This window comes from Stegostoma tigrinum, chromosome 3 (assembly GCF_030684315.1).
Source record: "Stegostoma tigrinum isolate sSteTig4 chromosome 3, sSteTig4.hap1, whole genome shotgun sequence".
Lineage (NCBI taxonomy): Eukaryota > Metazoa > Chordata > Chondrichthyes > Orectolobiformes > Stegostomatidae > Stegostoma > Stegostoma tigrinum.
In genome coordinates this window covers 72,767,763-72,780,846 of record NC_081356.1, presented here as the reverse complement: position 1 = coordinate 72,780,846, position 13,084 = coordinate 72,767,763, and the positions used below count along the sequence as shown (strand labels likewise).

Here is a 13,084-nt window from a genome sequence, read left to right as displayed (position 1 = left end):
AGATTACAGTGTTAGAAGATGTAGTTTTAATTCAGGCAGAATTTTTTTGGATCAATAATACACAGGTTTTTATTGATGGCAAGGGGTAATCTTTCCCCAGGAATTTCATGTATTTTCTGTTGTAGGAAATTTGAGGAGCATATGGGGAATAGCTGTGTAGAATTCATGGGGAAATGGAGAAACATGGGCAAGTTTCTAACAGTATGGTAGACCCATGATGTCATAAGTATGACATAAAGGAGTCTTGATGGCACATGGAGGATGACTGAGTGAATTGGGGTAGCATTGATCATGCGTGGAGGCATGGAAGATGAATAGAGCATAGAAGTATTACAGCGGTGGAGAATCTGAGATTCCATTGAGGATATGGGGTGATGCATTCAACATGAGAGGGCATGGAGGTGTGGAGGGATTTGGGGGAGCGCTGAAATGGCAGGTGAGCCCCTCGTGGAATCAGGAAATGGTTCAGGGATACCCTCAAGGCCTCACTGGCAAAGTATAGTGTTCCCACTGGCTCAAGATCCATCCAAAGTGGAGGAGGAGCAACTGGGAAGTTGTCGAGCACCTCAAGACTTGCTGTCAGGAAAAAGCGGAAGCCAGGCGAAAAGAGCAAAAGGGGCCCTCAGCCTCATCAATGCCCCACCCACTCCTTCCCATGACCACCTTTTGCCCCAAATGTAGCAGAGTCTACTGAAGCCACATCAGTCTGCAATGCCACCTATAGACTCACCCTGACAGCGGAAGAGAATCATCTGTGTCTGCGAAGGACGGCCAGTGATGATGATGGGAGGTGAGGGGGGAAGAAGAGTGGTGAGCAATGAGCTTTGGAGGGCCTTTAAACACTGGGAGCTGGAAAATTGTGTTGCAGAACTGGAGTGGCCTTTAAAACTAGTGCTCCTAAGATCCTGCTTAGCTTTTGTGCTCCTAAGATGCTGCTTGACCTGCTGTGTTCATCCAGCTCCACACTTTTTGTTATCTCATCTGTCCACCCATACTCCTCCAACACTGGCTTGTGGCTTGCAAACAGCACTGCAACCCATGTATAGCATGTGAAGTCACACAAGTTGGGCGTGCAGTATGCAAGATGTGAAAACGTGCAATTCAAGTTTAGCCAAGCCCAGAGTAAGGCTTGGCCAATAAATTCTAAATGCATCTTTTTTTAAAAAAATCCAAAAGCAATCATGTGCAATAAATTGTGTGCATCGTGGCCAGTTAATTGCATTTCAGTAATGTTCATTCAGAGAACACTATTTCCTAGTAGACTGGGAGTGTTCCCTCTTCATTCTTTGAATAGAAATTACAAAGTGCCATTAATCTATTCATGTCCACCAAAATCCATGAATTTAAATCCATTTAAATTCATGGATTTTGGCAAACAGCCTGTGATTGAAGCAAACTCATACGTTGAGTGGTCATTTAAACATAACTGTTCACTATCTGATCAATAACTTCACCCATAGCTGCAGTTTTTTTTTTGTAGACATCAGCATTTCAGGTATTCCACGTGGATCCCCGGTGCTGTTGCCTCTGCTTTTGTTGAGATCCTTTTCCAACAAATGTACTTGGTCAAGTTAAAGTTTTGAACAACCTCATGATGCGATTTTCCAAATCTGAGAAACATGTTCTCATCCATTGTTTCAAATGAGTAAGTTGATGGTCCAGAGTTTCCTGGAAAAAATATTGACAAGTTCACAGCACACACCATCATTACTGCAGCAAAAATCCTACAGTTTGTGGTGATGATAAACTATGCCACAAGTTGAGAGTTGCCACAAATTGGTAGGTGATTTCCATAACTCTGTTATTTGCTTTGCAAAAATAGAAACCCGTGTCAACCTCCCATTATCACCAACAAAATTGTTTAGTTCATGTCAATGTTAAAAAAACAAACAAAACGTTTAGCGCTTTTTCATAGTGTAAGAACCGTTCTAATGCAGAGACTGATGTACAATGTGCAGTGCGACCCAACTTTGTAGTTAGTTCCTATTTCAAAGCAAAGGAGTAACTGAAACTGTAACATCTTACTCCTCAATGGGGTAAAACTCTGCCTGAAGTATTTAAAATTATATTTACTTTCTTTTGCCACCCCCCCCCCCAATTCAATCTTTCACACCCTCACTTTATTTCTCTTTCTGTATTTTATTAATTTGACTCATCCATCCTGTTTCATTCTCAGTCATTTTCTTTCTCTGTCCTTCATTATGTTGGCTGAGGATCGTAACGCTGCTATTGTTAACTTGGTTGCAGTGTGTTCGTACTATACCACTTTTCAAGATAAAAATAGTGGGAGCAGAATGATGAGGAAATAGGTACAACTCGCAGCATGTGCTATGAGAATGCCTTACTCTGGCAAGATCTGTGCTGTTGGTGAAGGAGCTGCAGGTCCTATTTTTAATACTTGAAAAGAACATGAGAATGTCCCACACCTATATTTGATGAAATATCTGTAAAAGTAGAATTTAGAACCAGATGGCATAACCACAGAATAATGGTCCACCTATTTAAGGTAGAGATGGGTAGTGAAACTGTGGAGTTCTTCACACAGAGGGCTGCAGAGGCTGGGTAGAGTGTATACAAGACTAAGATACAATGATTTTTAATCAGTAAGGGAATTGAGGGTTATGGGGACATGGCAAGAAAGTCTAGTTAAGGATTATTAGATAGACATTGGATGGTGGAGCAGACTCAGTGGGCTGAATGGTCTATATCTGCTTCTGTGTCATACTAGTATCATGGCTGACTGATCAAATCAAATTTGTAACAAAATAACAAAAAGCTGTTGCTAAAGGAAATGCAACGAATATTGCATCAGGATAAATCATCTAGAACTGAGATGAAGAGAAATTTCTTCATCCAGAGAGTAGTGAGCCAATGGAATTTGCTGCCACTGTAAACGATTGAAGGCAAACACTGTATATTTCCAACAAAGTTGACTATAGCACCTGGACTCGAAGGAAATAAAAGATATCAGGGAATGCATCATACTTAAGAGTTATAGAGCTTTACAGCACAGAAACAGATCCTTTGGTCCGACTTGTCCATGCCAACCAGATATCCTAAATAAATCCAGTCCCATTTGCCAGCATTTGGCCCATAACCCTCTAAATCCTTCCTATTCATATACCCAACCAGATAAAAGTTGTGATTGTATCAGCTCCACAACTACTACTGACAGCTCATTCCATACATGCACCACCCTCTGCATGAAAAAGTTGACCCTTAGGTCCCTTTTAAATCTTTCCTCTCTCACCTTAAACTTACACCCTCTCGTTTTGGACTCCCCCACCCTTTCGAACAGGCCGTGTCTGTTTACTCTATCCATACCCCTCATGATTTTATAAGCCTCTATACGGACACGTCTCAGCCTCTAACAGACCAAGGAAAGTAGCCCCAGTCTATTCAATCTGTCCTTGAAGTTCAAACCCTCCAATTGGCAACATTCTTGTAAGTCTTTTCTGAACTCTTTCAAATTTCACAACATCCTTCCTGTAGCATGGAGACCAGAATTGCAAGCAGTATTCCAAAAGTGGCCTCACCAATGTCCTGTAAAGGCCCAACGTGACTTCCCATCTCCTATACTCAATGCATTGACCAATAAAGGCGAGCACACCAAACACTGCCTTCACTATCCTGTTTATCCAAGACTCCACTTTCAAGGGGCTATCAACTTGCACTCAAAGGTCTCTTTGTCCAGAAACACTGCCCAGGACTTTCCCATGGAGTGTATATGTCCTGCCCTGATTTGCCTTTCCAACATGCAGCACCTCACATTTATTGAAATCAAAGTCCATCTACCACTTCTCGGCCCATTGGTTCATCTGCTCACCTTGCATCAGTGGCAGGGAAATTATTAGAGAAGAGTCTTAGGGACAGGATTTACTAACATTTGGCAAAAAAATGGACTTATTAGGGATAGCCGGCATGATTTTGAGCAGGGCAGGCCTTGTCTCACAAATTTGATTGAGTTTTTTGAGGAAGTGATGAAGATTGTCGATGAGGTCGGGCAGTGAATGTTGTCCGCGTGGACTTTACTGAGCATTTGACAAGGTCTGTAATGATAGGCTGGTCCTGAAGATTATGTCACATGCGATAAGTGGTGACTTGGTAAGTTGGATACATTTGGCTAGGGCATAGAGTATAGAGAGTAGTTTTGGAGTGGTGTTTTTCCTGCCTGGAGGTCTGTAATCAGTAGTGTTGCACAAGGATCTGTGCAGGGGCCTGTGTTGTTTGTAATGTAAATAAACAATTTGGATGAGAATGAAGGTGGTATGATTTGTAAATTTGCAGATGTCATGAGTTTTAATGGAGTCTTCTTTATAACGAGGAAGGTTGTCAAAGGATACAGCAGGGTGTAAATCAATTGGAAAGTTGGATGGAGAAATCACAGATGGAGTTTAATCCAGACAAGTGAGATGATGCATTTTGAGACATGAAATGCAAGAGGAAAGTAAACAGTAAATGGCAGGATCCTTAGAAGTATTGATATACTGAGGGATCTTGCAGTGCAAATCCATAGTTCCCTGAATGTATCAACAAAAGTAGATAAGAAGGAGTACACTGTTTGCTTTCATCATTTAGGGCATTGAGTATAAATCTTGACAAATCATGTTGCAGCTGTGTAAAACCCGAAAGGCCACATTTGGAATATTGTATACAGTTCTCATTGCCACACTGTAAGAAGGATTTAGAAGCTTTGGAGATGGCACAAGAGAGATTTATAAGCAACGACAGTTCTTACTATCTCTTTATAAGGATGTTGGCTGGATTGGACTGTATTGGCTATAATGAGAGGTTGGACTGTTTTTACTGGAACATCAGAAGCTGAGGAGTGCCCTGATATAAAATTATAAGGGACATGGATAAGGTGGAAATTTCAAACTGCCGGCAGCATATGTTTAAGGTGGAAGAGGAAAAGTTTAAAGGAAATATGCAAAGCAAGTTTTTACACAGAGAGTGGTAGGTGCATGGAACGCTCTGCCCAGGGAGATGTTCAAAGAGGATACAATAATAATGTTTTAAGAGCAGTTTAGACGTGAACGGGCAGGGAATTGAGGGCTGCAGACCATGTTCAGGGGGATGGGTTTAGTTTAGAATGGCATCACGGTTAGCAGGTAGGCCAAAGGGCCTGTTCCTATGCTGTCCTGTTCTTTGTTCTAAGTGGAAACAGGTTACTGAGTCAGATGAGCAGCCACGATCGTTGAGTGGCGAAGCAGGCTCAAAGGTCCAAAAAAGCCTATCTCTGTTCCTATTTTCTACATTTCTGTGCATAATGGAACAAAATTGTAGTCATAGACTGCAAACGTCCACGTAAACTTAGATAAAAAGATTAGCTAAAGGATGAAGCACGGCAGGTCATGGCAGCTGGCTACTTTTCAGAATGGAAGATGGTAGAAAGTGTTGTTGTCTAGGGGTTTTTTGTTTTTCAAACCACATATAAAAGATTTGGATTTTGGAACACGCATGAAAATTCAAAAAGTTGAATGATTGCTTATGCCATTTTCTATCCAATCAATCTGAGAGGGCAAGGGACATCAAGTGGAACTACAGGTGATCTGAGCCAAGTTTAAAAAGTACGACCTGAAAGGTAGTAATCTCAGGATTGCTACTAGTGCCACGTGCTAGTCAGAGCAGAAATGAAAGAATAGCCAGAATGAATATGTGGCTTGAGAGATGGTGCAGGAGGGAGGGATTCAGATTTTTGGGATATTGGGGCCAGTTCTGGGGAAGGTGGGACTATTACAAATTGGATGGTCTACACCTGGGCCGGACTGGAACCAATGTCCTTGGGGGTGTTTTTGCTAACGCTGTTGGGGATGGTTTAAACTAATGTGGCAGGGGGATGGGAACCAAATATTGGACGGGTTATTGGACAGAAAGGAAGTAGTAACAAAAGCCTGTAGGGAACTAGATAATGAAGTCAGCTTGACTAACGGGAAGAGTAGGCAGGGAGCAGATGATGAACACAAAGGGACAGGTGGTCTGAGGTGCATTTGTTTTAATGTGAGAAGGGTAGCAGATAAGGCAGTTGAACTTAGGGCATGAGTCAGTACCTGGGAGTATAATGTTATTGCTATTACTGAGACTTGGTTGAGGGAAGGGCATGATTGGCAACTAGATATCCCAGGATATCAGTGCTTCAGGTGGGATAGAGAGGGAGGTAAAAGGGGTGGAGGAGTTGCATTACTGGTCAAAGACTGCCATCACAGCTGTGCTGAAGGAGGGCACGATGGAGGACTCGAGCAGTGAGGCAAGATGGGCAGAACTCGGAAATAGAAAAGGTGCAGTAACAATGTTGGGGCTGTACTACAGGCCTCCCAACAGCGAGCGTGAGATAGAGGTACAAATATGTAAACAGATTATGGAAGGGTGTAGGAGCAACAGGGTGGTGGTGATGGGAGATTTTAATTTTCCCAACATTGACTGGGATTCACTTAGTGCTAGGGGTTAAGATGGAGCAGAATTCGTAAGGAGCATCCAGGAGGGTTTTCTAGAGCAGTATGTATGTAGTCCAACTTGGGAAGGGGCCGTACTGGACCTGGTGCTGGGGAATGAGCCCAGCCAGGTGGTTGAAATTACGGTAGGGGACTACTTTGGAAATAGTGGCCACAATTCCGTAAGTTTTACAATACTCATGGACAAAAATGAGTGGTCCTAAAAGAAGAATTCTAAACTGGGGGAAGGCCAACTATACCAAAATTTGGCAGGACCTGGGGAATATATATATTGGGAGAAACTGTTTGTTTGAAGGTAAATGCACATTTGATATGTGGGAGGCTTTTAAGGAGAGGTTAATTAGCGTGCAGGAGAGACATGTTCCTGTGTAAAATGAGGGATAGAAATGGCAAGATTAGGGAATCGTGGATGACAGGTGAAATTGTGAGACTAGCTAAGAGGAAAAAGGAAGCATACATAAGGTCTAGGCGACTGAAGTCAGACGAAGCTTTGGAAGAATATCGGGAATGTAGTGCAAATCTGAAACGAGGAATTAAGAGGGTTAAAAGGGGTCATGAGACATCTTTAGCAAACATGGTTAAGGAAAATCCCAAAGCCTTTTATTCACATGTAAAGAGCAACAGGGTAACTAGAGAAAGGATTTGCCCACTTAAGGACAAAGAAAGAAAGTTATGCGCTGAGTCAGAGAAAATGCGTGGTGTTCTTAACAAGTACTTTGCATCGGTATTCACCAAGGAGAGGGACATGATGGATGTTGAGGTTAGGGGTAGATGTTTGATTGCTGTAGGTCAAGTCGACATAAGGAGGGAGGAAGTGTTGGGTATCCTAAAAGGCATAAAGGTGGACAAGTCCCCAGGTCCGGATGGGATCTATCCCAAGTTATTGAGGGAAGTGAAAGCGGAAATAGCCAGGGCCTTAACAGATATCTTTGCAGCATCCTTAAACACGGGTGAGGTCCCTGAGGACTGGAGAATTGCTAATGTTGTCCCCTTGTTTAAGAAGCGTAGCAGGGATAATCCAGGTAATTATCAACCGGTGAACCTGACGTCAGTGGTAGGGAAACTGCTGGAGAAGATGCTGAGGGATAGGATCTATTCCCATTTGGAAGAAAATGGGCATATCAGTGATAGACAACATGGTTTTGTGCGGGGAAGGTCACGTCTTACCAACTTAATAGAATTCTTTGAGGATGTGACAAAGTTGATTGAGAGAAAGACTGTAAATGTCAGATACATGGACTTCAGTAAGGCTTTTAATAAGGTTCCCCATGCTAGGCTGACGGAGAAGGTGAAGTTGCATGGGGTCCAGGGTGTGCTAGCTAGATGGATTTAAAAAAAACTGGCTGGGCAACAGGACACAGTAGTAGTGGAAGGGGGTTTCTCAAATTGGAGACCTGTGACCATTGGTGTCCCACAGGGATCTGTGCTGGGACCACTGTTGTTTGTGATATACGTAAATGATTTGGGGGAAGGTGTGGATGGTCTGATTAGCAAGTCTGCAGATGACACGAAGATTGGTGGAGTAGCAGATAGTGAAGGGGACTGTCAGAGATTACAGCAAAATTGGAGAATTGGACAGATAAATGGCAGGTGGAGTTCAGTCCGGGCAAATGCGAGGTGGTGCATTTTGGAAGATCCCATTCAAGAGTGAACTATACAGTAAATGGAAAAGTCCTGGTGAAAATTGATGGACAGAGACATCTGGGTGTTCAGGTCCATTGTTCCCGGAAGGTGACAACACAGGTCAATAGAGTGGTCAAGAAGGCATACGGCATGCTTTCCTTCATTGGACGGGGTATTGAGTACAAGAGTTAGCAGGTCATGTTACAGTTGGATAAGACTTTGGTTCGGCCACATTTAGAATACTGCGTACAGTTCTGGTTGCCACATTGCCAAAAGGATGTGATGCTTTGGAGAGGGTGCAGAGGAGGTTCACCAGGATGTTGCCTGGTATGGAGGGCGCTAGCTATGAAGAAAGGTTGACTAGATTAGGATTATTTCTATCAGAAAGACGGAGATTGAGGGGGTCCTGATTTGAGGTCTACAAAATCATGAGCTGTATAGACAAGGTGAATAGCAAGAAGCTTTTTCCCAGAGTGGGGACTCAATTACTCGGGGTCATGAGTTCAAAGTGAGAGGAGGAAAGTTTATGGGACATATGCGTGGAAAGTTCTTTACGCAGAGGGTGATGGGTGCCTGGAAATCGTTGCCCGCGGAGGTGGTAGACGCAGACACGATAGTGTCTTTTAAGATGTATCTGGGCAGGTACGTGGATGGGCAGGGAGCAAAGGGATGCAGACCCTCAGAAAATAGATGATAGGTTTAGATGGAGGATCTTGATTGGCACAGGCTTGGAGGGCTGAAGGGCCTGTCCCTGTGCTGTAATTTTCTTTGTTCTTTGTTATATGGAGTGGCATGGAGGAAGAAGGATGATGCTGAAGGGACCTATGGAAGGTGTTTGGAGCTGGACTGTTACATTCCAGAGTCAATATCTTCTAACATTCTCACCTATGGAAACACTCCTTTCGTTCCCATTTCAGCTCAAAACATGCACAGCAAAGCCAACCCCTGTGTGAAGACACAAATATTCTAAGCCAAGTTGCACATGGATCAGAAAGCATTTCCGAAAGCACAAACAGGCCAGGATATCCTGACTCCACAGTAAATCCTGGCCCCAGTTGACTTCATGTTGTTTTTAAGAGTATAGTCCCAAACCAACTCCTTATTTTGAAATCATCTGAGAATGTTAACACGACTCCTGAGCCTATATGTAGATCCTTTAAAAGGCTTGATGAGGAGAAATAGCCTGGATCCTGTGGAACTGCAATAGCCACTTCTACCCACTTCATGAAACCTGTTTCTAACTTTATTTTGTGTGTTTGCTTTGGTCAAAAGAACGTCTAATCTCCTCCAGCACTATATTTGTTACATTTTTTACCATCAGCGGTTTATTTTTTGTGAAGTTTATTTTGAACAATTATGCATTCTAAAATCCACATTGACTACTGTCATTTCTTTTGTCTAGCTTCGACGCAAATTTAAAAACTAAAATTTCCCTTACCGCAGATGCTAAATTAACTGACGTGTAATTACCTAGATTAGCTCATCTCTCTTTCTGAAAATAGGTACAGCATTGGCCAAGTTTGAGTTCTCTTGCATGCATCCATACTCAGCAGAAGCCTAAAACATCATTTTTAGCACTGCTGTAATTTCCTGCCGCGTCATTCTTTGGATTCTCAGATGCATCCTATCAGGCCATGGTATTTTGCCTTCCATTAGATTAATTAATTTGCAAGAAGAGGTTTTTGTATCATGATAATGTTGATAAGGTTATGGTTTTAGGTCGGACACAGGGCATTGTCAAGTTGTAGTATAATGCGGGGATATGCCCAAAATTCAATCTGATGTGCTATATGGCAGTCCTCCTAAGAAACCTTTTTCAGCACCTATAATAAATTCAAATACGCTTTTAGTGTTAATCTGGGAGACTGCAACGAAGAATATCAAGAGAAAGTCTGTCGTGTTTATGCTAATGTAAGGAGGTGCACAACGATGCCGAGCAAAGGAATTTCATAATTTTTAAAGACAAAATATAAAAACAGGGCTTGCATTCTTATTGTGCATTTCACATCCATTGGTTTTTTTCAAGCATTTTACAGTCAGTGAAGTATGTTTTGATGATGACAACTTTTGCAATGTAGGAAATGTAAAAAACTAAAACATTGTTATCTTTTGCACAGGATTTGAAACCAGACTATATTTCTAAGACTGCACTGCAGAGAAACCTCAATTTTGAAATAGTCTGCAAACAGGTAAGACTTTTGAATAAATGAATGGCAGCGTTTGGAAAAAGTGCTTGTAATCAGGTATTTGCCTCTAAAATTGCAGATTTGTGCTTGCGCAGAAATGGTAACAAAAACGAATGAAGTATCTACAAACAACTTTTACAAATAGCAATGTGATGATGAATTTCACCTTATTCCACCACAAATTTTGGCCAGGATTCTGGATTGAAATCACCAGCAGGCACAAGTACTACAATAATATTAAAATAGTAGAACTGAACCTGCTATCCAGCCTCCTGCTTAATCCTGCCTGCCAGGCTGAAACACAGATTAGAAAATTTGTGTGGAATTCCACATCTCTCCATTGAATGAAAGGAAAACTCTAAGTAAAATAAGACTCCAAGAATGTACTGAGAAAGTAAATACGCTAAATCACATAAAGCGTCAAATCAGTACAAACATGGGTGTAAAGAAAAAAACAGAGAAAGTAGCACAGAAAATATGAGGAGAGAAGGAGAGAAGTTGAACGATCCCGTGACAAATTTAGTACAACCATAAATGTATGAGAGCCAAATGGGAAAAATGTAACTCGTACAAAAAAGACAAGCAGACAAATAGGTAGTTATAGGAAAGTAGAGGTTCTTTATGCAAGCAATGCAAATAACATCAACTATACAAATCCCATTTCATTATGTAACAGTCTTGTGATTCAGGGACCTTTTCACTTGCATTGAGCAATGCAACAGAAATTGCACCAGTATTTTTTGCATTGATCCCTAGATTTCTATTAGTTCAAATATTGAAAAACAATAATTTATTACAATTATGGTACTAATGAACTTTGAAATCACTTACAGGTTATGAGTTTCATTTGTTCACATCGGGCCATTTTTTTCCCTTACACATATATGGTTAAAATAAGTCCGAGCATGAAGTATTTTGGTCCAAACAAGTCAGTATCATTCCTGACTCCAATGCAATGTGCTTTCATTGGCTTTCTGTCACACTGACAAACAGAATAAATTTCAATCTGTTGCAATCTGGCCATTTCCTTATGTGAATACACAATGATTTCACTTTAAGCTGTGGAGTGATCCCAATACCTTTGAGTATTGCTGATGATTTTTGGCTTTAATGGAATGGATCTGACTTTTAAATCACATGTAGGAGATGTAGATTTGTGATTTGAAGCAAGTACTTGAGGCTTCAGTGACAACCGACATAATAGCTCATCTATTGAAAGATTTTAAATCTCATGATCACTTAATACCACAATGTTTACCGAATTATTATAGCTCCACAATCATAATTTGTGCTGCACCTTGATAAGTATTACAGCAACCGAAACAAATCCTATAAAATAATACAAAGATACAGTTTGCTGCATTATGTTGACTGATACTTAGAAGAATAAAAGGAGTCTCGATCAGCTCACTCCTATTTTATTTGTAACAAGACCCAAGAAAGTGGCCTATAATTTTTATCAATGGCATCATTGGCATTACAATGCTTCATTTAAAATGATAATTCTAGTTAGTTACAATTCAGATTTTTGGGTTTATTCCATGTCATCAGTGCAATCAGTGGAGATTGTTTATAATATTTATTCTACCTTTGAAGAAAACGACCAGCATTACTATGTTGTCACATGTAACCATCTGAATTAGGAGCAGATGAAGACAACTCATCCCCTCCAACCAGCTCCACTGTACAATAAGATCATGTTTGATCTGACTTCTCCACATTCCCATCTATCCCTGATAACCTTTTACTTCCTTGCTTATCAAGAATCTACCCGAATGTAAAGCTACGTATTATGAATATGTTATTCTGCATTGACCAAGAATTTAAATGCAAAAATTTAAATTCAGAAGCAGTATTATATTTAAAATTTTATTTTTCCATTCTGGCAATGTTAATGGTCAGTAAACAGAATGCTTGTTTGTAGTTCCTCCCACCTACTGGGAATTTCCTTTCTAGGATGAGTCTTTTTCTCTATGCACGTTTAATAACGGTAAACCATAGCTGTAAAATCTGTTGTGAATATAGAGTTCAAAGGCCAACAGCTAGTATTACCATATACACCTATGATATTGTGAAACATCCTAAAGATTTTTGAGCAATTAGCAACCAAGGTTTGACACTGAGCCACTGAGATGTTAGAACAGGCAACCAAAAGTCACTGAGATAGTTTTAACATTGCTGGCTTGTTGTTGTTTACATGACTTGATCTCTATTAAGTAATACAATAAAGTTCAGCTTTCTTTTACAAACTGAAATAGCCTTTGCAATCTTTGGTTGCATACAGTTCAAAAATAGGACTTATTGACTTATTAATGCAAAAATCTGGACATATGTTAATCCCACTCATCACTACTACAAGTATAAACTGCTGTTCACGGCTACTGTCTATACAATGTCTGGACAACTCCCTGGTGCATTTTTCTGTACATTTGGGTTGAAAGTGAAATAACCCTCTGGACAACTGAGCTTATAGCACAGATGATATGGATAATGCCATGTGATCTAGATGAATGCTCTAAATGCTTATGTAACAATAGGGCTAGGCAGTTCAGCCACTTGAGTTGTTGTTGTCATCCTTTGATTCAATTAGATCATTACATAATGGTTCCCTCAAAAAATTCAACTGGATTAGTTGGTGAAGACCTACCCTTCACAAATCTGCTGATTCTCTATGATCAACCTAAACTTTTCCAATGCTCAATGGCCTTCATTTCTACTATTTACTTTTATTCTCTGTTGACTGCATCAAACGGCTCGTAATTTTCGTCAAAAAACTCTGAAGACACTTGGCTTGAGCCATCATTTTGATTTGTGTAAACTCCA

The 13,084-nt window shown here is 40.8% G+C and overlaps 1 protein-coding gene across 1 annotated transcript in view; it reads left to right on the top strand.

The window, feature by feature from the left end:
• Positions 1–13,084, top strand: part of srfbp1 (serum response factor binding protein 1) — a 203,383-nt gene that overhangs the window by 131,318 nt on the left and 58,981 nt on the right. The window contains exon 4 of the mRNA XM_048527373.2: positions 10,193–10,264. Within this exon, the coding sequence (XP_048383330.1) occupies positions 10,193–10,264 (72 nt within the window). The remainder of the gene's footprint in view (positions 1–10,192; positions 10,265–13,084) is intronic.